This window comes from Notothenia coriiceps, unplaced genomic scaffold, assembly GCF_000735185.1.
Source record: "Notothenia coriiceps isolate Sejong01 unplaced genomic scaffold, NC01 NC01_scaffold00012568, whole genome shotgun sequence".
Lineage (NCBI taxonomy): Eukaryota > Metazoa > Chordata > Actinopteri > Perciformes > Nototheniidae > Notothenia > Notothenia coriiceps.
In genome coordinates this window covers 341,787-365,859 of record NW_011345269.1, presented here as the reverse complement: position 1 = coordinate 365,859, position 24,073 = coordinate 341,787, and the positions used below count along the sequence as shown (strand labels likewise).

General features: G+C 40.6%; 3 protein-coding genes across 7 annotated transcripts in view; 2 read left to right on the top strand and 1 right to left on the bottom strand.

Moving 5' to 3' along the window:
- pde6d (phosphodiesterase 6D, cGMP-specific, rod, delta) overlaps window positions 1–24,073 on the top strand; it is an 818,526-nt gene that overhangs the window by 501,478 nt on the left and 292,975 nt on the right. The window lies entirely within an intron of this gene.
- Window positions 1–24,073, top strand: part of LOC104947449 (caskin-2-like) — a 174,944-nt gene that overhangs the window by 118,501 nt on the left and 32,370 nt on the right. The window lies entirely within an intron of this gene.
- Window positions 957–6,486, bottom strand: LOC104947439 (E3 ubiquitin-protein ligase TRIP12-like). 5 transcript variants are annotated; one of them, XM_010773438.1, is made up of 4 exons: window positions 6,399–6,486; window positions 2,702–2,848; window positions 2,153–2,278; window positions 957–1,794 (listed from the first exon to the last, which is right to left on the bottom strand). In XM_010773438.1, exons 2-4 carry the CDS (start codon window positions 2,797–2,799, stop codon window positions 972–974), a joined length of 1,047 nt encoding a protein of 348 aa, XP_010771740.1. In that variant the 5' UTR covers window positions 2,800–2,848; window positions 6,399–6,486; the 3' UTR covers window positions 957–971. The 5 variants fall into 5 exon arrangements, with proteins under 5 accessions (XP_010771740.1, XP_010771742.1, XP_010771744.1 ...); XM_010773440.1 differs by lacking the exon at window positions 6,399–6,486 and adding an exon at window positions 6,232–6,376; XM_010773442.1 differs by lacking the exon at window positions 6,399–6,486 and adding an exon at window positions 5,902–5,946.

The following is a 24,073-nucleotide window of genomic DNA, read 5'->3' as shown; positions in this document are numbered from 1 at the left end:
ACATTGTTTTTAATGCATTTGCCTTATTTTGTTGATTATTATTTATTATCTATTACATAGAAATTAGTTTTAACTCAGCCAAGTACAGAACCTTGAGAATTACCTTTGCTTAGGGTTAGGCCGTTTTGTTTTGTTCATAATTGACAGATTCTCTTATCCCACTCACCAGTGGGACACTTTGGTAAGTTGGTAGCCGATTTCAACAACAACAAATATATTTGCAATGCTAAAACGTCAAGTCACAAGACTATAAACAAAAACATACTGAATTTGAATCTGTCCCATACCTGAGAGTTCCTACATGTGCTCCACACTGACAATCGAGCAGCCAGCAGTATTTAGGGATTTAGTTATTCTCCAGTTTCAGGCCACTGAAATCTGAGCCAGTTCAGCAGCTCAGTGCAGCCACACTCACCACAAGTAGATAACGCTACACAACACACACGCTACACTGTATGCAGCGTGTCACCAACTGTATTTATACATGATGCATGCACAACATGTCAGACCTAAAAGGCTCGAGCTGTGTGCTAAATCATTCCTTATTTTATAATGAAGTATGTTTACATCCGCTAGTTTATTTTTAGTGTCCGAATACAGAGTATGGAAATGTCATTACTATATAGTGCATTAGCATAATCCCAAAGTCGCAGAATGAAATGCATCTAAAATGTTATGGATGCTAAATTACGGCTATGTCATCAATATGGATGATTGACCTGTGGTGAATGTTTACGTCTCAACTGGGAAGCAGTTGAACCAAATACAGCAGAGTGAGTTAGAGTTTGTAACTGATGCCGTGACATTTATTTCCAGAGGTGTTAGCGGCATCGAAGAACACAAGATGAATGTGTCGACCCTTCTGTCGATTATAACCCTGAAATATGGTTTGAAAAATCCCTTAAAACCCTTGCAGATACTTCCCTCAATGGCGCTCTAAAGGAGAGATCAGCACACACTGTGGATTTCTATTATTCACAGAGGGGATCCAAACACAGGTAATGTGACTCACTTGCTAGTTTAGCTTGTAATCCTGATGGCCCAGGTTTGGAGGTCTCAGGTTTGGAGGATCCGGGTAAGGACAGTTTGGGTTTTGGCAGGTTGACTTTGGGGTTGAAGCGAGCTGCCCACTCGAACTTGGAAGAGCTGGCGGCCTTGGCCTGCTCCTTGTCACGGGTACTGCGGCGTGGGGAGGGGCTGGAGGCCGAGCGAGAGCGCCGTGCCTTGGTCTGATCTTTTCCCTGTTTGACTCTGGCGCCCTGCGTGGTGGCGCTGTTGGTGCCTGCGGTGGAAGAAGAGGAAGAGGTGGAGGCAGAAGAGGAGGAGTCCGTCACGTTGCTACACCCAGCTTTGGCTGAGGCGGCCGATTTTGACGCCAGCTTGGTGGGTTTTGCAGTTCTGCCCTCGGTACGATTGGGGAGGGGCCCAGCGGTGCTACTTAGACCGGGGAGGGAGTCCGCTTTCTTCCGTTTCGGGATTGGTGAGGCCCCGGCGGCCCCGCTCTTCTTGCTCTGGCCTCGACCTGACGATGCAGGTGGTTCTGAAGCGAGTGATCGCTTCTTGGACTTCGCTGGTCCTTTCTTGGTCTCAGAGGTATTGTCTCTGGGTGCTGGGAGTGCTTTGGGCTTCTTGGCAGGGGTAGGTCCGAAGGTACTAATTTGGTCCGGAGCCTCGCTTCGCTTTAGCCCTCGGGGGCCTTCACTCTTTGACTGTTGGCCTGGTCGCTCTTGTTCGGATGTCCCTGCTGCCTCCGGGTCGTCTTGCAACACAAATGAAGCCACTGACAGACCGCTTCTGCCAAGAGGGAAAACAAAAAACATCTTATAAAACTACCCAAACTGTGAAAAGGGATTCATCACCATAACACATTCATTGTAGTCATTGAAATGTAGGGCTGTGAAATTAATCATATTGAAATAAAACGATTATTCATTTTATTAAAAAAAAAAAAAAATGTAATTGTTTTTTTTTTTTCAGTTTAATTATATTTAAAGTTCAGGGTAATCAACTGATAATCGTTTTTAATAATCGTGATATCAATTATTGACCAAAATAAATCGTGATTATGATTGTTGCCATAATCGCACAGCCCTGTATAACGATGGTGGACACACATGCACACACAATAAGCACCAAGGAGAGGAGAGGGTACCTTCTTGAGCTGTGCCCTCTGGACTGGCCAATGGCTGAGCTGGCTGCGGCTTTGGAAGCCTTAGAATTAGGTCTTCTACTTTCGGGAGGGGAATTTGCTTTGTGTTTAACTTGCTCTGACTGCAACCTGTGAGGTTGGAAATTAAAGAGCAAAAGATAGTGTGGGTTTATGTAATCAAGCCACACAAAGAAAAGAGACATGATCAATCCCTGAATCATATAGTCTTACTGCGTCTCCATAGCCTCTGATCATTAACACCTCTGGAGTAACAGGATCTAAAATGAGTTAATCAGCATTTTACTATAATAATAACTATAAAGAAAAACAATATAATCTTCCTTACTTATCTAACTATTTAGCATTAAAGCAATTCTTATCAACTTGAGAAAAATAAAAACATGACTCAAGTAAAAATATCCCTTTACCTGAAAGTTATTTGTTGCTCATTTAAATTAAATAAAAACAGCCTTTCCCCACCCCCATAAAACATGATAACTGCCTCTTAATTTGGATTTAGGTCTAATTTAAAGTAAATGCAGGTCGACTCACCTTCCTGCAACTGTGTGGTCTTGTGGCTGGGCCGCAGCAGTGTTCCTCTGTGAACGGCGCAGTGACCCCCCTGGATTGGAATTAGGCCGGTTGGACATTGGCACCTCTCTCCTGAAGGGACATACCCTTTCTAGACACTACCATTCACTGCAACAAAGGAAAAATAAACCACATAAGAAAACGAATGTATTATATCTACACTTTCCAACCACCACAGGGTCGTCCGTGGTTTAGAATTGGTTGCTGGGCGGTAGGTGACATCTGATGGGTGTTGGAAACCATCACGCTCACCTCTCTAGTCTGTTTGAGGTGATCAGGGGAACAACTGTCTCATCAGTTTTCGTAAGATTGCACATCAAATGAAACTCCCACCAGAAAACCCCTGACAAATCCTATTACTGACATGACCTATCAGCTAGGGGCAAAAAACAGGCTGCCAAAAAGTTCATGAACAGGGAACCAGATAGTTTCTACAATAAAAATGTGGGCTACGGATTAGACGGCAAATAATTATTGCGAAGTGAAGTAGAATTTTTTTAATCCAAAATAAATTGTTGAATCAATAATATGCTTTCTTGAAAAAAATAAAAAGAAGACTCAAGTAATATCCACTCAGTTCACTTCATGTTTCCAGCAGTCTTATATTTATCATGTCTGCAAAAAAGTGACCTTTAAATATCAACTCTTACTGTCGGCATCGCATTATAATTATTGGTTCAGAAAACAGCAGTTAATACAGAAGATTAGCCGTTTGTATCATGCTGTTAATAGTTGAGCCTATCACTAAGTGTCCTGCTAACCCACTCAACTTGTTTTTTGTATATATTTGTATGTTAAGACTGTTGACAGGCAGAACAACTGGAATACATTCACCCAATAATCCTCTTCAGAATATCCCCTTAAGTTATAAATACAACCCAATATGTTTTTGAGTAATGAGCAATGTAACAGACAAATAAAATACCATTATGCAGAAATCAGGTCAAACAGAACCCACAAAAAGATAATTAAATGGCCATTATATTACATAACCCTGACCAAAAGAGCTTCTTGTTGGGGTTAGGTGTTGGTATCATTTTAGTCAAGAGTGTAAAAGAATATAAATTTAATATATTAAGCATTATATGTGAATAATTAAACAAGTAAATTACTCACTGGATTGATTTGTTTTGAACACAAACACATAGTAAGGAGATGTCATCAATTGATACACAGAGGCTCTTAATCACAACCTAAAATACTTTTTTCCATCCAGAAAACAATGATTGTAATTTAGTTAAGGTTTAAATCATGATATCCTTGATAATAAAATACGCCACACTTGGCAAGCTCACAGGGCCATTTTAGGCCTGCTCTGACAGTGCATCCTAGTCTTTGTTTATTCTGACAACTGGTGCACCACACTCGCGTATAATGTGATTAGTTAAGCGCATCAGATGATCGGCAGCTTGAAACACTCGCCTGTACAAAGTTTCTAACACTACATCACTAAACAAACACGACCGTGTCCATTTGTTATACCCATGATTTACAGAGGCCTTTATTTCTGACGTAGTTCTCTACCACCAGCAGCAGCAACTAGCATGTTTAGCCACTCGTATCCTAGCGAGTCCTATACATTTTGACAGTAACTTCGTCACATCTATTTAAAAAAAACACACATCTCAGTCGCAAAATGTTGATTATCACGACAAAGACAGCCGAAAGGGTAGAAAGCGCATACCAGAGACTGGCAAGTAAAAGTTAGGCTAGCTAATGTAGCTGTGGTTACATGGAAATGCGTAGTTGGCGTACCGGTGTGTCAACCTCTTTGGCCCCATAAGTAAACGCACTGCTAAACTCAAACAGCTACCCTGTCTGCGTCTTGTTGTTGTATGAAATGGCGACGGACAAATCCCTTAAAGTGGCAAATAACGATAACACTCACCTAGGATTAGCTCTATATCGAAAATGGCAGCATCGGCTAGACCGTCTTTCCCAATGTAATTCAGCTAGCAGCAGGCTACGGAGTAAACCAGCCTAAGCTAACTTGGTATTCAGACTGCCATGACACACACTGATCTGTGTTTGGCTGAGGATCAAGTTAAATGGAGAAAAAAGCCATACATTTTTCGCAAGCAAGTTAGCTCACCTCCTGTACTGTTTGATGAGATGATTAAGTCAAAATCACACAACTGTCAAGTCGGGAAAAAAATGCTCTCTTAGCAACTGTCAATGCAATGAGTACAGAAGTAGATATCGGAATCTATAATGTTTTCTAAGCTGACTGAAGGCCAATGACAATCAACAACAAAGACATAATACATCTGTTGTGCAATAATTACACCAGTTAAAATTATACTACTGGCTGCTTGTTTGTTTAGCAATACCCTGTAATGTAACACTGTGCAACACATACATACATATTAGTCATTATAGTATGTACTACCCTCATCAGCTACCTCATTACTTTCTACTTTATTTTTTATAATGCTACTAATTACCTCTTTATACTTAATTATTATTTGATCTTAAATGTTTCATATGTGTGCATGGCACTTAAACATCTTTGGTGTAAAGATGTACATTTCCCCTCTGTTTGACCAACATTGGTCTTGCCACTTAATCTTGCAATATTTAATTTCTACTCAGTTTCTTCTTGCACTATTTTCTATTGTTTTTTATCAATGTATTTGTTGTATGTCATATATATCAATATTAATGTTGCATTGTTGCAGCAGCCTAGGGAAACACATTTGAATTGCAATAATCCCATTGTAGCTACTGTGCATATGACAATAAAGCCTTTGAATCTAATAAAGGAATTCTGATTCACTACAGCGCATGCTAGCGTGTTAGCTATTTTTTAGCCAGACAAAAAGAAGTTCTATAACATTCTCACTGTCAACGTGTCAACAAAGTAGAGTCTTCCTTACGTGGGTAAAAACAAACAATATATTTAGCCAAGTATCTTGACAAGAATAACAAGAACCGATGCTACGTGTTAGCAAGCTAATGCTAGCTTAGCCAAATATCTTGACGAGAATAACAAGTAGCGATGCTAACTGCTAGCTTAGCCAAAAGAGATTGTCTCGTCAATGACTCGCAAACAGTAGGCTGACAAAAATAAACACGCGACTGTTAGCTAGACACACTATTGTTAATAATTGGTATTAGTTTGGCTAATGTTAGCTGTCCAGTTGACAAAAAAAAACACTGACCTTAACAAAACAGAATTACTGCGGGGCAGCAGTCACGTATATGACGTTGAGCGTTGTCAAACCAAACAAGAGCGTTAAAGCTATCACCAGCTAACCTTAGCATGCAAAGCTAATTAATATTAGCCTTGTTGTCGCTGGCTAACGTTTTGCCAGCTCGACAGGATGCTAATGGGATTTTTTTGACGAACAACAGCTTCGTTACAACTAACAGATTCAGCCTTTTTGGGAACAATCTGGTCATATGTTCCTATTAAAAATGCACAAGTTGTCTTAGCTAGCAGCTAGAATGTTAGCTGCTAGCTAGCAAAAAAAAGAAATGGCCTCTGATACCTTTAGACACAAAAAAACAGGAAAGCAGGAACGGTATTCGAGATATTTTCGCAACACTGAGTCATAATTCCTCCGATGTATTTCGATATTGAATAACCTCGAAGGTCCAAGAAACTGTTGGCTGAGATGTCACTGAAAATGTCCACCCTTTTGTACAATGTTGTTACCTATTTGTTCCAGTGTTGTAGTTGTAACAGACAGTGCACCAGCAGCTCCTCTTTTCTCTCTACTGCTAGTTTCACATCAGCTGAGGGGGCCTACAACTGCAATATACATCCGCGTGATTCATCCGCCAGGGACTACTTAACGCTACTTCTAGGTTTAGCTAACAGCATGTTTTGTTTTTTTACGCTAAGTGAACTGTTTGTTTTCCCCGATACAATTTAAAACATGGCACACAGGTTTCGATATAAAGACGCCAGTTATATGTGTCCTATATGTAAAGATAATGATTGCACCACTGAAGTCATTGGTAACATTAGCTTGTCACAAATATGAAGTATCAATCCGCTGGGTCGTGAACCCCCCCCGTCCCCCACACGTTATACAAACATAAAACAGTAATGTCTATGATGTTTTGCTACCTGTACGGTATTCTTTCTTGAGTTGTAAGTTGGTGGTGTTGCAATAAAAAAAAGTATAATACAAATAATAAATATTATGCTCAACATAACCTCTCATCAACAATATTAACGGTTTTCTTTGCAGTTGAGTACATTCTGATATTTTCAGTTGCTTTGTAGTTGTCATGGTTACAGATCTGCGTCCAAAAATGGCGTCTTTGCTTGGGGATCATCTTTTTCAATTTAGTGGTCAGGGTCCTCCTCCTTCAAAAGATTTCTTCCAACTCATTGTCTCCAGAAATGAGGTTGAGTACTTCAGTTTCTATATAATAACTTTATGGTTTGATAAAACCACTATGTAGTTAAACTACAAAGCAAAGGCTAGCTTACATTTCATAGGCTACTAAATTAGTAAACGTTAGCTTGTTAGTTTTCAGTGGTGGAAAAAGTATTCAGATTCTTACTTGAGTAAAAGTACTAATACCACACTGTAAAATTACTCAATTTCAAGTTAAAGTACTGCATCGAGAATGGTACTTAAGTTAAAGTATTTAAGTATGATTAGGAAAATGTAGCTACTTCAAATATGACTTGGCTTAAAAGATATTTTAAATGCAAATGCAGCAAATTCTTACTTTTAATTTAAAATATTTTTTGAAGAAAATAGTTCTTAGCCGAATAAGTGTGAATACATTTTCTGTTAACCCACTCATGGTTTTGGTCACCTAAATATAATGGTGGATGGTTTAATCAATACAAAATAATCAACATTTAAGTCCAGTTTCTGAACAGATATTAGGAGCTGTGAGCTGCTAACAGCCAACGGTTGATGTTTCGGTTTTGTGGTTCAACGTCAGTGACGGCAGGGTGAGATCCTCACCGCTGATTGGCTACCGCGAGATTGCGTCACGCGAATTTGACGCTCGAGTAGAAAAAATTGAACTCAAGAGTTTGTCGCGGCATTCGCATCAACCGCTTCATGGGCACCGTTGGAGCGGATTCGCGTCTGTCCCGGTCTGTCCGCATCTCTGCATTGACTTTACATGTTACAAAGTTGAACTTTGCTCAACTTTTGAAGCGAGCAACTTGAGCAAAGCGAAGCGACGGAACCACAATGCAATTCGGCAAAGCGTGATGTCACCCCATTCAAAGTGAATGGGAAGAAAGGAGCGTCCACACAGCAGCGTGCGTTGACGCTTGGCGTGTCTGAAGCTTGGGGAATCAACGCGAGCAACGCGACCAACAACCAATCACATGAATCTCCCGCCCCCGACATAGAAAGCAAAAAACATTCCATGCTAGCTATATATACTGTCTATGCCTGCTAGCTGTCCATTCAATGTTAAAACGAGGTACACTGGATACTCCCCAAACAGGCGAAAACCTACCAGTTTCACCCACTATCTCTGCCACCTCCCTCCGTGCCTGGCTCCTCCGGTTTGTATCCCGGTAGATGAACAGAGACTGATCATACAGCACCGCGTGATTCACTAACGCAATGATTATTTTCTCCTCCATTTTATGGAACATGTAGAAATGACCTGCGGTATGCCTCTCGCAGCATACACGTGGTTTCTATGGCGCGGTTTTGGTTCCTGCACCGGAGGCCACCTAAGGTCATATGAGCCTCTTAACTGTCCATGAAACCGCGCGCGTCGAGCTACTGCATATGCATAGGAACTTTATAACAGGAAGCCTTTCGGTCAAAGGAGCGCTAACTCTTTGCCCCGGCGTCGTCCGGGCCAGATTCCAACCCACCGTATTCCCACGTAACGTGGGCGTCACTCGTGGTTAGCGCAAGAGCGTAGTCGATTGGGAGTCTCAACTTTTTACTTGTTTCACTGTGTGTCTCCTCTTCTTTGTTTGTCCATGTAGTAGTGGTGTTCATGAAAAGATATGTTGAGATTGTTACCCCGCTCGAGTCAGCGTAAGGTTCCCTTGTCCTTCACGCGCGGGTATTATTATTATTATTATTATTTATATCTATTATTATTTCATACATTATGTATTCTTCTTCTCCTTCTTTCTTCTTAATCAACTTTATTTTTTTTAACATTAACACCAACTTATGTGTACAGACTGACGTAAATGAACCACGTTAAATTTGGCCATTCGCATTCCGCCAAATTAATACAGGTCCACAGTACGCACTGCGACACGCGCCGACCCGCGCGCAAGTAGGTACAACACGTTCCACCGAAATGTGTGTTCAGTCACTACTGTAGTCTTTTATCCGAAGTTTGTGGTCGGGATTATGCGGTTGCTCATTGTTACGTAGCATGACGTCCATTATTGTCAAGTCTAGTACCCTGTAATGCAACTTGGGGCGCCGGTGACAGCACTGTCGCCTTTGGCGCGGCTCGAGCGCCGTGAAGGGACGTAACGCGGCGGAAGCGGCGTTTCCCTCCCCGCCTCGTCGCCGGCAGAGAAAACAAACGGGCGTATGGGCGGTGGGGCCCGAGCAGCCCGACCGTCGCGTTCGACGTTCTCCTGGAGCGTTTTGTCTTCGCCGACGGGTCCATAGTAAATTTTTCATGGGTTGAGCAGGACATGTTCCCTTCACGAGAGGCTCACGCTCAACCACTTTAGACCATTTGTTTTCTCTACGAGACCGCTGTACCCTCTGGTCAATCAGCCAAACGTTTCCATTCAGTCCTACGGAGTGGTGTTGACCGCTTGCTTGTGACCGCGGCTACGAGAATATGCCGTGGCAGCGAGATGACTATGTACCCTGACCCTGTCGCGTACTCTAGGCGTTTCCTCGTCTATCTGCAGATGACTCCTAGGGTAGGAAGGTAAAACGAGAAGCGTTTTTACGTGCGCGTCTACTCGCAAATTGAGTTATGAAGTTGGGTTTTTTTTAGAAGGGTCCCCTCGTACCGGCGGGCCTGCCGGGACTCGCTCCACTCCTGGGGAGCTCCCACAATCGCAGCGTAAGGGAGTGAATTATGTTCTTATCCGTTGATAACTGCGTGACGTGCGGAGAGATTAGGAGTTTCTACCGTGGGACTGAGGAAAACAAGACCTTCGGCCGGGACCCGTATCGTAACTCGCCGTCTCCCAAAGGTCGTCTCCCGCCCGTTTGTTGGCAGATAAGAACGTTACACTTGTCCTTCATTCCGTTATACTTTAGCTATTTACAAAAAAGACGTCTGAGACCAACGATTTCCATATATATTTTCCGAAAAAACTAATCAATGCAAGTCAATTAAAAACATATGTCCACATACTGCAGTCCTTTCGTACTACCGTATTCCGACATTATGCTACAAGATGAAAAATAAATCGTCATTTATAATATGTCTAAATTTTAGAAACGTTGATGTGTTAAAAGTTTAATTGGTACAAACAATAGGTAACTTATGGGCCACAGTCAACACAGTAGGTTTTCATGGGTATATACTTGGAAAAAAAAAATGTATTCCGAGCAAATGCAATAAGCTGCGATTTGTCTACGTACGAATTCTTGTGAGTGTTTTTTTGTGACTGTCAACAAAATTCTTGGCAGTATTTGACTAGTTTCCAATCGGAAATGCCGACCGTGAAGACCGGTGGCCACACCTTTTTCATTTCTTTGTAGAAGGAGGCGTCGGGTACCTCGAACGATACCGGGGTACAGGCCGACCACCTTCAGCGTGTCGGTAAGGATGTCAGACGAGGTCTTGAACAGAGTCTCATCGTCTTTAGACCATCCCAGTGTCTTTCTATTATTTTGTGTACGTCTAACACCCCCCTTTCCAACCCAAATAGTCAACATGTTATATGTACCCTTAGTTTCCTGTGGAGCTTCTTCGCCTTTCCACTTTCCTTTTATGTCGTTGTTCCCCAGTATACATTGTAACATATTACAAATTCTGCCGAAAGTGCGAGTTAGACTCCAGAGACACTTTGAAAACACCGCGTCGCACAACATAGAAAGCGAATTTCCAACCCGTCCCTAAAACTCGTTCATTGCTAGTAGCCAAATTACGCCGAGTCCATTAGTTTGAAGGGACTCGTTTCATTGAAACACACAGTTCCTAGGATACGGGCTTTTGATCGAAGTTGAAGAAAAGTGTCTACTCTTCTTACTCTTAAGCGTAATTTACGTTTACGACTCGTGTTTGTTCATAAGCAAAAAAATCTTCACCTTTATACAATCATAGCGTCTGCCCGTGCAGCGCGGCGTCACATATTGTCGTTAATACCTGTATACAATAAGATTACTTCTTAGGAGATGCGGAAATCGTAAGAGGACTACATCCTTTCACGTACTACCCTATAGAAGACGACAACCCTCGTTGTGGGCAACGTTGGTCAGCCTGTGTCTTAGAATTTCACGTTATAAGGACTTCAAACTATATTGTCAAGTGCCGCTTCACTCCTGTAATAATTGAAATAAGGTTCTCGAATAACCATCGTATATGTTAACGGTTTCCCTTCATGAAATACAACTCCATACCAAATAATTGACCTGATTCAGTTGGACATATTAACAAGTAGTTTAAGTCGACTAATGGACCCTCAGAATGAGCGAGTGAGTTAAATTAATTCTCCACTTTAACATTAGTACCATGTTTCAGAAAGAAGTCGAAGAGTTTTTTATTTGTTTGTATAGTATTACATATTGAAATACCGGAGATGACGATGAAGTACACCTCCGGTTAAAACATGAAAAAAACATTTATATTGATCCATCCGGATAGAAATTATTTTAAGTCTATGACTGAGTCTTATACGCACGCAACTTCGAAGTGCGAAGGCCGGGCAGGTGCTGTCCGCCGAACGCAATTCGAACGTTGCGAAGACGGTTAAGTGAAACTTAACCCACTGCAGGTTGCCGAAGCGGCTATACGTAACACCCCTCGCATCGATGCCCAACGAGTGCGTTTTTCAACTTGGGTACAAAGTTGAAACTCGAAGCTGCCTCGCAGTCGGGTTAGTTAGGGCAATGACTTTTAGACGGTTTCAGTGGTTGACGCANCCTTTTCAACTCCTCCCTGTCCCAAGGAACCGTTCCCTCTGCCTTCAAAACTGCTGCTGTCACTCCCATCCTCAAGAAACCCGGTCTGGATCCCTCCTCCCTCAGGAGGAGGGATCCAGACCGGGTTTCTTGAGGATGGGAGTGACAGCAGCAGTTTTGAAGGCAGAGGGAACGGTTCCTTGGGACAGGGAGGAGTTGAAAAGGTTGACAATGTAGGGGCAAAGGACGGGGAGGCAGGACTTCAGAAGAGGGGTGGGGAGAGGGTCAAGCGAGCAGGTTGTGGGTTTGGAGGAGCTGATCAGTTGGAGTATTTCAGGGGGGGTAACCAGAGTGAACTGGGAGAGAATGCCGTGGGGAGGAGGGCTCGGGAGGTCAAGGGAGATGGAGGGAGGAATTGTGGCGGTGGATGTTTGGGGGAGATGTTTGTGTGTCAGATGCAGCGGATAGGGAGTGATTAATGGCAGTGATTTTGTCAGAGAAAAACTGGAGGAATGAACTGCATGTGGAAGTGGAAGAAGAGAGGGTGTCAGCACGGGGTTTGAGGAGCTTGTTGACGGTGGAGAAGAGGGTCCTGGGCAGGGGTGCCCACACTTTTTTGGCTGGTGAGCTACTTTTGAAATGACCAGCTCACCGAGGTCTACCAACCAAAAATAAAATCCCAAATTGCAAGGGTTGCTGAATAACNAACACGTCTTTTGATCAGATTAACAGCTACGGTGAGACGATCTCCCTAGAAGCTACGTAAAGGTACGTGTTGTGATGTCTGTCTTTGCTTCCCCTGTCGCAAGTTTGGATCACTTAGTGATGATACTATATACCTAAATAATCTGTGGAGCCTCAGCTTTAATCGGAGATCTTGTATGTGCAGCTACGATAAGTAATAAGGGTACTTTTATCTTGAGTTCTGTGCCAATGTCCGTTAGCATAGATGCTTCTTATGAGACTTGTGTTTTGTTTTGGTAAAAATTGTTTATATCGTCAGTTAGCTGAGATTATTTCCGTTAATCTGGTACAACACATTAATAGGTTCTTAAATATTAAGATCTCCTGAGACACAGTGTCCTGAAGGAAAAACCCAGGGTCCCCGCCGGCGGGGACCTCGATGTTTTAACAAATCGTATTAAATAATCTGATGACAGAACTATAAACAGAATAGCTGAAACTTTAACAAAATAAAGAGTAACTCTGTTACCTCTAATCATCCCATCTAATCACCCATGGTTGAATAATTGAGTTAACTCCGTGTGTTGCTGCTAGCATACATAACACCTGACGTGGAAACGTTGCTCGTGGATGGGGCTACAGAGCTACTAGAAAGACAGTCGAACCCGGTGCATTCCTCCGTCTGAATGTGGTGCACTTTTGCTAAATGTTTAGACAAATTGCTCGTGTTACCGCCCTTACATGCTAAACACTCTTGGCAAGGAGCATTGTCCACCTCAAGACGGGTAACATTTAACCACACCTTGGAGCGCTTCTCTCCGCCATCCCCGACGTGTGTTGCTGCATGTAGCAGCCGAGTGTGTGTAAACTGCCCCGCCCCCTCGCACACAGACGGGAGAGAGATCTCGTCTGGATTGGAAAGGTCGAAAATACACCGACCATAGACGCATTTGTTTGTCTTTTTGCATGTGAGAAACGAGTTGGCGACACTAAGACTGCGAGATAATGTTTGTGTAGCGATAATACATGACCTTTCTCTTTCTCAACTCGCTACTCGGAGGGAAGTCGCTGTCGCCTTGCTTTACAAATAATGCTAATAACCTTTGAATGGGACATCACACAAAAATATTCTTCTTCCCATTCTGGATGGAAGTGGTATGTCTTTAGCTTTTTGCTCGGTCCCGCACTCATTTTGTTGTTTGTCTCTTTAACTTAATTTGAGTTTTCCCGGCACTTGACTGATTTTGTATAGCTTTGCATTCTGGGTTAACAGACTGGAAAGCGATAGGTCGCTTTTTCTGTCAATCAAGTAAACTCCTGAATTAAGTGGCAGGGAGGCCAAGGGAGGAGGGATCAAAACCTGTTTTGTCTATTTTAACGGAGCTGGATTTTTTTTTTTTTATGAATGACTCCAGCATTTCCCCCACGGTCGACCGCGGTCGACGTACTGGGCACCTCTTTAATGGCTTCTTTCTGAGCCTAAAATGATATTTTAAAATGCACACTTGATTAACACACTTGAGATTTAAAACATATGTTGGTGTGTCATTTTCTCATTTTATTCAAGATGACCTTAAACTTTTTTTAAACAGAAAGCAGAGATCTTGCATGGATAATGATTAGTATACATATGAAATAGTATTTAAATCATGGCATCTTAACTGAAAGAACATCAGCTGTGAATTTAAATCAAACACTTCCATACAAGATATTAAGTCAAATCTGATCCATAGGAGCAAGCCAAAAAAGTGAGTCTTTCACCAATTTCATGTGAATCAGGTCACAAGTTATTTGTATTCCTGCAGACAGATAACAAACTAATTGAAATATCACCTGATATTACTGACACGTTGCCGTGTGTGTTGCTGCCTCTCAGGTGCGTGCAGTGATTGGTCGGACCTACATGCTGACTCAGGATGAGGAGCTGTGGCAGAAGGAGCTTCCTGCCAACGTGGAGGCCCTGCTGGCATCTCCTCTGGACCCGGTGGCCGACCGCTCGGACCGCAGCAAGACAGGAGTCAGCCGGCCCCGGGACAAGACCCGGGTGGTGTCCTTCAGGGTGCCCCACAACGCCGCCGTGCAGGTCTACGACTACAGGGAGAAGAAGGCCAGGTGGGACTTCCTGGCATCCTGATTTGTTATGATTTATGAAATACATGATTTTAATTTCAAATAATATTTGAATTCTCCTAGTAAATGTAACACTTTATCGTCAGAGAATATTTAAGTTTTTTAACTTAAGTTTACTTAAATCTCAGAGAATACCAATTTGTTCTTGTAACTGTACTAAATTATATTTAGAGAATATTTGAGTTTTAAATACAATTTTCCTCCTAAATTAACACTTTAATCTAAGAGAATATTCAAGGTTTTTCACATTAATTAACCACTTTAATCTTGGAGAATATCCAATTTAATCTCGTAATCTTTTTTGGTTTAATTTCTGAGAATACATTTTTTGCTTTAATCTTATAGAATATCCTTTTGTCATGAATTTATGTAACAAATAAAATATTTGTTTCTGTGCAAAGAGGTTAAAATCCCACAAAATTCAGTCGAAATCTTGAGTTTAAACTGGGATGTGCTATGTCTAAAAAGTATACGAAATGCGCTCAATCCATATTCTAGTTAATTTTTTAAATATCACTGCCATCCCTAATCTCCTCCTTAAGTAATGTGGTGATCTGACGTGGTGTCGGTGTTGTGTTCAGGGTGCTGTTCGGACCGGAGATGGTGATGTTGGGACCTGACGAGCAGTTCACGGTGCTGTCGCTGTCCGGAGACAAACCAAAGAGGGCCAACGTCATCAAGGCCATCTGCCTGTTGCTGGGGCCCGACTTCTTCACCGACATCATCACCATCGAGACGGCCGACCACGCCCGCCTGCAGCTGCAGCTCTCCTACAACTGGTAACCGCAACACGCCCATTAGTTCTGCGCTGATACAGAGGTAGCATCTCTCCGCTTCCATCCACAAAAAAAACAATTGCATTTTCCATTGGATTTTGGATTAATGCAGAAAATAAAAGATGTGGGAAACAAGAATATAGGATATATTTTCTTCAGCAGCCTAATCTCCACGTATTCACGCCACTTTATGATTTTTGAAGCATGAATGCAAACTCCAGAACTAAAAAGCTACTGTTAGCCTATAAAGGAACTACAGCACAGTCACATGACTTTATGTCCCCACCGCTAAGCTAAAGGTGGCTAAGTAATTAGAGAATATTTAAGTTTTTACTAATTAATTTACCACTTAAATCTCATAGAATATGATACGTTTTTCAATTTTTTGTATCTTTTAATATCCCAGTGTTAAGAGGATATTTTTAGGGTTTGGAAGTAGTTGAGGTTATTTTTCTTGTAAAATTATGACTTATCGCAGAGAATATACATTTTTATTAGAAATGTACGACTTTAATTGCAGAGAATATTCAACTTTTTTCCTTGCATTTTTAAACCGTCATCTCAAAATATCCAACTTTTTTCCTCACCATATTCTTCATCTCAAAGAATATGCTTGGTTCTCTTGTGAATTAATGACTTTATTCTCAGAATATAAAAAAATGGGCTCTAAAATGTACAAATGTCCAAATGTAATCTCCTAGAATGATTTAGATGTTGTCTTAATTGGTATATTAAATTCCCCTCCTGTTGTCCCTCTTCAGGAACTTTGATGTGAAGCGCCCGGTGAGCCTTGAGGATTCAGTCGCTCTGTTTTCTGTCCCTGATTTTGTTGGAGATTCCTGCAAAGCCATCGCCTCCCGCGTCAGAGGAGCCGTTGCCTCCGTGCAGTTCGACGATTTCCACAAGGTTCCTATTTCACCAGCTCAAATTAAAATGATTGCCATTATTCCTATGTCAACATAGTTTTTTTTTCGGAGGGATGAAACCCTCTTTAATGCAGAGCACACAGCACACACAGTGACATTAGTTCTCTGCATTTAACCCATCCTAGTGCCTAACATTACTAATATTAATTATGTTATTTATTTTATTTATTTATTTTAACAGCTTCCCTTTTCCTGGTTGTTTTGAGATGAGATATATTTGGTTCCCCCCAAAAAAAGCCAAAGGAATTTTTTTATATATTAATTAATTAATTAATATTAATCATTAATTAAAATGATCAATTATACATACATTAACAATATTAACATTATTATTAACATTATTACTAATACAAGTATAGTTTGAACTTTAATATAAATACATTAACTTTATTAAATTATTATTGAAAATACCATTACATTCAAGTTTTTTGAAATATTTGAAGAGAAAATTAAAATCTGGATTGAGCAAATTGAGTTGAGTTTAATTTATAACAAAATAAAATATTTTTGATGAATTCTTTATATAATTTTATTCAAAAATATTCATTTGTAAAGTACCTAAAGTTGTCTAACATGAAATCCCAAAACTACCCTAGATGTTTACTGAAGTTTAGTTCACTTAAATTATTTGAATTCAGAGATCTTTTTAATCTTCGTTGTCCATCTAAACTCTTACTCTTGTCTGCAGAACTCCAACCGGATCATCTGCTCGGCGGTGTTTGGTTTCGATGAGAAGATGGCGGTGCGCTCCACCCTCCGCTTCCCACAGAACAAGCTGGTGATCAGCAGCGTGGACATCCAGTCCGTGGAGCCGGTGGACCAGAGGACCCGCGACTCGCTGCAGAAGAGCGTCCAGCTCGCCATCGAGATCACCACCAACTCCCAGGAGGCGGCCGCACGGTCAGCCTGATCCTGAATACACATTTTAAATAAAAATCAAATCAAATCTAAAAAAATATAATTAAAGGGATAACATAATGTTTATATTTAATATATGTTATTTTATTTATTTATTTTAACAGCTTCTCTTTTCCTGGTTGTTTTGAGATGAGATATATAAAACATATACCTCAGAGATATCACCATTAAGCCCCAGGAGGATACATTTCACATAAAACAATGTCTTTTTTTGTATTACAAGTTTTCTGAAATGTTTTGTTTAAATATGCAAAATATGTATTATGTAATGCTAACTTTTGGTGAATTTAGGAGAAATCTATAGACACAAATACACAAAGTTTGTAAAATAAACTCCTAGATGTGTATTTTAGATACTTTCTTTCCTTTGGTCTGACCTGCTAACTAAAATGTGTTTTGCAGCCACGAGGCGGAGCGGCTGGAGCAGGAGGCCCGTGGTAAGCTGGAGAGGCAGAGGATCACCGACCAGGCACAGGCGGAGAGAGCCAGGAGGGAGCTGCTGGAGCTGGAGGCCCTCAGGTATTATTCTAGTTATGACACAGAAAGTACAATCAAGCAAATTAGAAAAGTTGTCAAGAGCAGTGAAGGGAAGACATATTTTTCAAGTCCAACCCTGAAGTTAGCATCTTCCTGGTTCCCCCCAAAAAAAGCCAACGGGATTTTTTGATTATTTCAGAAAACAATCTTTCTGAGAAACACACTTTTAATATACTTACACGTTTTGTTCAGCAGGATAATCTCCCCATTTTAACACAACGTTTCACATTTTTGATAAAGATTAAATAATAAAGGAACTACAGCAAGGTCATATCACCTTCGCTAAGCTAAAGGTGGCTAATGTTCTGCGTGATGAGTTTTAGTTGTCTCTTTTAGCTAGTGTTAGCTACCGCAGTTTTTAAGAAGCATATAATCTTCAGGTTTTAACTGACCTATTTTTATGTTGTGGGATGAAATGTTAAAATCTCTTAAGCTTGCGTTAACAACAGAGCTTATTTGCGGCATCTTACCAAAAACACATTAAAAAAAAACATTGACTTCTAGAAAAGGAAATGGGAAGTGCTTATATACTAACTAATTTCTGGGTTTACAGTTATAGAATAACAGTAATACTACTAATACTATTACTACAGGATAGGACTGTTACAGAAATAGTACTATCTTGTTTTTAAATCTCCTTATACTTTTAGGCTTAATACCTGGGTTATTGATTTGTTTGTGTTGTAAAGCACTCTGAGCTGCATCTTATGTTATGAAAGCTGCTATAAAAATACAGTTTTCTTATATGCCTGTAATGTAGTATTTCTACACTGTGGTATTACAGTATTCAAGTTCTCTGATTACTTTGTTGTTAACCCTGTGGTTGTGTTTCAGTGCTGCGGTGGAGAGCACCGGCGCTGCGAAGGCGGAGGCTCAGTCCCGGGCGGAGGCGGCCCGCATCCACGGCGAGGCGGCAGTCAACGAGGCCAAACTGAAGGCGGAGGCTCAGACCATCGAGGCGGTGCGCACTCACTTCCTGTCTCCCCTTTTACAATAAAACTCACCACACAACAGTGGAGGAATAAGTACTTCACAACTATGAAAACACAATGTGGAAGTACTCTTCACTTTGCGTATTTACTACTCTTTCTGCGTTCCACTTATACGGAAGAGGATTGGGGCCTCATGTGTTTTTTTTTTAGTGCTATGGCAGTTAGTAGATAGTATTCTGAGGAAAATGTCAGAACAAATTTATCTGAATTTTGACTTTTTTCTCAGAATTCTGAGATTAAAGTCAGAATTTCGATAAATAATATATAATTATAAATGTATTATTATAGGTTAAGATGAAAGACAGACACAAATATCAAGCCAGAAGTTAATACAAACAAAAATCTTTACTAGTCAGTCATTCAAAGAATCAGTTTTCCCCTGAAGTGTCTTGCCTTAACATAATGAAGAAATGTCTGACTGCATCTACAACCAGAACACTGGTCATTTATCACAGAAAGAAACATTAATCTGTGTTGTGTGTGTATGTGTAGGAGGCGGAGCTGCAGCGGCTGACCCATGCCCGTGAGCAGGAGCTGAACTACAAGAAGCAGATGGATGCTCTGGAGGTGGACAAGCAGAAGAGTATGGCTAACATCGAGAGCGAGCGCTTCAGTCAGTTGGTGCAGAGTCTGGGCAGCGACACGCTCAAGGAGATGGCCAGGGCCGGGCCAGAGCTGCAGGTACTACTACTACTACTGCTACTGCTACTACTACTACTGCTACTGCTACTGCTACTACTACTACTATATCAGAATTCCTTTTATTTGTCCCACAACAAGGACATTAACATTATTGCAACAGCAGAAGTATAGTGCAGATAAAGTAAAGAGAATAGACTCAAATATTTAAAAATGTTTTGTTTTTTTAAACAACAAAGTAGGCACATGTTATTAATTATAAACAACCCAATAAGTAAAAATAGCATATACATACACGATGGTAAAAACCTAAGTTGAAGTGAACAAATTAAATGAAACGGGTAGCTGGTACTGTTGACACAGATGTGAATTACACATGTTTGTATATTGCAACAAGTTTTTTGTACACCACAAAACTTTATCATGCTCCACAACCAAAGCTTCACCCCAACGTAAAGACACATTAAATTCCACCGCAAATGTATTGCGTGTACCATGCCTTTTTTATATAAAGATACACTCCATGTCTTTGTTAAGGCTCCCCCTAAACCTGCACCTTATGTGTGCCCTATGTAGCTCTTTAGCAACACCAGGCAACTACTTGCACGCATAGATTTATATAATTATTTACTATATTTATATATAATAAGTGCTATTTTTAATGCACTTAGTATTATCTGAGGACCTTCAGTAAGCTCTAAGGAGTCATCTGTGATCTTAATGCGAGTAAAAAGTAAAGGTTTCACAACAAATGACCTCTCATATTTCTCTGAACGTAGAGTTCATGTGTAATGTTAGTCTTGTGCAAATCGGCATCCCTTTCATTACATTTTTCCCAAGGTTTTTTGTTTTTTTTAAGCCTTTTTCTCAGGCCAGAATTATTTTTGGCTGCTTTGGTAAACATAAAGGAAGTGTCTGATAGCATTTTGTAAGTCAATTTAGGCAAATTTAGACACCTTTCATAACCTATATCATAACGTTTTTATTTTCTGCTGATTCTACTACAATAAGGAAAGCAGTTTATTCCATTTCCTTGAAATCAAATGCCAGTTTCCTTCACTATTTCAGCCTTTGCCAGTACTAGTTTGACATTTTGTTTTACTAGTTATCAGTTTCTTCTACTCAAACATGTGGGGTTACTTTGATCTTCCCAGTCTTTGCACACACTTTCTTTGTAGCTAACGAGTGACATTTTGCTTCCATTGTTCTGGTTAAGTTAGTGTCCACCTTTTTATGTTTATAGATATTAGTATAAATATTTTTACTTGCATCATAGCCACTCGTAAGAATCTGAATTCAGTTCAATCTCATTATCTTTGGGCAATTAATACTTTGTTTCATTAAAAAGGGACGGAAAACTAGTAAAAATATTTCCAATACACAACATGACATCTTTACGGAGCCCCTAAGCCTTTGAAGACATAAGCATGGTCTATGCTTTTCTAACATTACACAGACCTAGTATTCACTGAGATATAAAGCAGAAAAAAAGCATCAAATGATTTTCTCCTGACATACTACGACATGTCTAACTCGTGGGTCGCCCTTGTTTGTTTTCACCTCTCTTTTTTTGAAATGCTGGAATCGTCTGTTTGTCTTTTCCTCCAGGTGAAGATGCTGCAGGCTCTGGGGCTGAAGTCCACCCTCATCACCGACGGCTCGTCTCCCATCAACCTCTTCACCACCGCCAACGGCCTGCTGGGGGCGCTGCCGGGACAGGGCCAGTGAGGAGGTTTGTCCAAACAGACTGATTGTCCAAAAGTAAACCTCAACAGATGCTCATCTTTCTGACACTTTTTCTGCCGACTTAGCAATATAATGTGCCTTTTTGATTTAAAGATGCACTTCATGGGTTTGATAAAGCTTTCCCAAAATCTCCTCTAAACCTGCACCTTACTGTAAGTGTCCTCTGTTACACAATCAGGTTTAAACTCAACCGTTTCCATGTAGAGATTTGCGCAAACTCTGGAGTTTCCCCCAGGGGATCATAATGAATGATCATAAAATGACCAGAACTTAAGTAAAAATTCCACCCAAAACAAGCTACAGTATTCAGACACATATCCACATAATTCATCACAACTTGATTCTTTCCAAAAAACTTTTTTTTCTTCATTTCATCATCGTCCATTAGACTGTAGGAACCCAAAGATCCCTCCTGCCATGACTCTACATCCTAACTGATAACGTTTTATTTATACGTTTTTATAAGCGTGTTTCTGCTGACATTTAAGATATTCCTGTGCTGTGATGAGTGAGACTCAATCTAAGTATCCCACCACACGACTTTTGCCTTTTCGAAGCTCTGTTAAAATAAAATGTGAGGATTACTTTCGGACAGAAACCAGCATGACGACATGTTGTGTGTCTTGGTGAAAGCTGTGCTGCGAATGAAGAAGAAATGTGCCTACAAACAACTGACAGCCAATATTCCTGCTTTGCACCTTTTAGAAAAATAAGTGAAATGGAGAAGTTTACATAGTCCATATAATAAACTGATGAAGAATAACCGGGTATGAAATAAGAATAGGATAGTGTGACTGTCTATGTTTCTCTGCCTTAAAAAGTGATGTAGTTTCTACAATAAAATGCTGCTTCTGCCACTTCTGCTTCGTCTCTGCTCTTCATTTACATCAAACCCTGACCAAAGCTCTTAGACACTTACTGTTTCTGTGAGATTCAAGACATCATAAATCTGACTTGCTTGGAACAGAGATAGTGTGCTCAATATGTAATTAATAAATAAACAATATTGGCAAGTGGAAAACAATATGGGTGAGATATGAATACAAATGAACAATAATGATCGGCACGCTGTATTGTATCCTTTACATGTACATGTGTGTGTTCAGAATGTGCAGTGTGTGTTCTGTATGTAGGTGTGTACACAGATAAGAAAAATATAACATTTTAAAAAATGACAGTTCAAAATTCAAATTGAAATATGTGAGAACATGAAGCAAACAAGAAAGTATGTGTGCTGTATGTATGTAAGGTGTGTGTTGTGTATGTATGTGGGTATATCTGTTCAAAGATTACTTAACAAAATAGAGAAACTGCAGTATAATCTTTAAATCTTAACTCAATGTATATTTTATGTGTACAGTGTTTGTTCTCAATGTAAAGTGTATGTTCTGACTGTACACTGTGTGTCTTGTACATATAGATTGCGGGGTATTTTTGCCGGAGGCAGGAAGTGGGGGAAGACCTTAATGTTAAGCATGCCTCTGTGTGAACAGGATGAAGTCCAGACAGCTGATTGATTTTAGGTTTTAACAGGATATTTGGACACAACAACAATAATGGGGTGTCAAGATGGTCCTCAGTCAAATAAATAAAAATCATATTTGGAGATATTCCCATCTAAATGAATCAGTGGTGCAAAGTAACTAAGTACACACTTTCCTACACGATCTGGCAGAGGTTAAATGGCACTTCATAGCGTTAATCCCATCTGTCGATGTTGCCGTCCAATTTTTTTATTGATCACTTTTTATCGATTATTAATAGACATGCCCCCCTTAGAAAATTCAGAATTAAGAATAGGAACACTCCATGGTTTACTAGAGAACTATCTGATCTCATTCATGATCGAAATAAGCAATGGTCCTTAGATAGAAAGTCTAACACTAGTGATGACTGGCTTCTTTTTCGTGTCCTAAATGTTCAGCCCTTATTAAAAGAGCTAAAGCTGATTACTGTCTGAGCTTAACTACTGATAGTTTTAATGACCATTCTAAGTTCTGGAAAACAATTAAATCACTTCAGAACAAGAAGTTTTCTAGTTTCCCACAAAAACTGAAGGTCAGTGATTCTTTTATTTCAGATTCAGATGGTATGTCTAATGCTTTCAATGCTCACTTCAAAAAGGCTAGTCACATTTTTGATGAGCAAAGGCATGACTCTCTGCTTGGATGTACTCACAGCCCTAGTCAAGAGATGAACTCCCCTGTTTTTGATTTCGTTTATTTCTCGGTCTCTGAAGTCTTACAGGGTTTGCACTCAATTGATCCTAAAAGGTCTGCCGAGCCTGACGGCCTCGACCCGTTCTTTTTCAAAATTGCAGTTCAGATTATAGCTCAACCAGTTACTGATATTTTTAATCTCTCCCTGTCCACTCACACACTGCCAGCTGTGTGGAAGCAAGCTGTTATAAAAGATTCTTGAGTCCCTAGTTTCTGCTCAGCTAAAACTTTTTTAAATTCACAAAACATCCTTAAAGCCCGCGTCACACTGTCCCGAAATTGACACCCGATGGACACACGATAAAGGAAATGTTCAAATTCGGCTCTGATCGTAACAGCCATTCGTGAGGGCATCTTAAGCCATCGTATGACCACCGGTGGAGTTTCTCAGGCTCAGGCAGCAACTTCGTGAGCGGCAACTTCGTAAGGCACTCGTGAGGGCATCTTGTCAAATCGTGTCATCTTTGCGTTATCATCGGTGCCATCGGGCATTCGTCCTCACTCTGATCGTGGCGAATGCCAGNAAGTGACGTCAGCGGCTTCATTTGCCTAATCCACCCCCAGGGACTTATTCTGGTGTGAACGCGATCTGTACTTAGTTTTTTTTTTTTTATTACATTGCATTTAGCTGACGCTTTTATCCAAAGCGACTTACAATAAGTGCATTCGACCAGGAAGATACAACCTTTAGTTCATCAGAACTAAAGAGTTCTGATGAACTAAGTTCTCATGAACCTTTGTGGGAAAAGTACTGCGGTGTGAAAGCTTCT

What these genes read in the sequence shown, in the direction of transcription:
- LOC104947439 (XM_010773438.1), bottom strand. Translation starts at nt 2,799, where the DNA reads ATGTCCAACCGGCCTAATTCCAATCCAGGGGGGTCACTGCGCCGTTCA. An exon ending in GACCACACAGTTGCAGGAAG is followed by an intron (nt 2,279 to 2,701) that starts GTGAGTCGACCT and finishes CCAACCTCACAG; the next exon opens with GTTGCAGTCAGAGCAAGTTA. An exon ending in AGAGGGCACAGCTCAAGAAG is followed by an intron (nt 1,795 to 2,152) that starts GTACCCTCTCCT and finishes CCCTCTTGGCAG; the next exon opens with AAGCGGTCTGTCAGTGGCTT.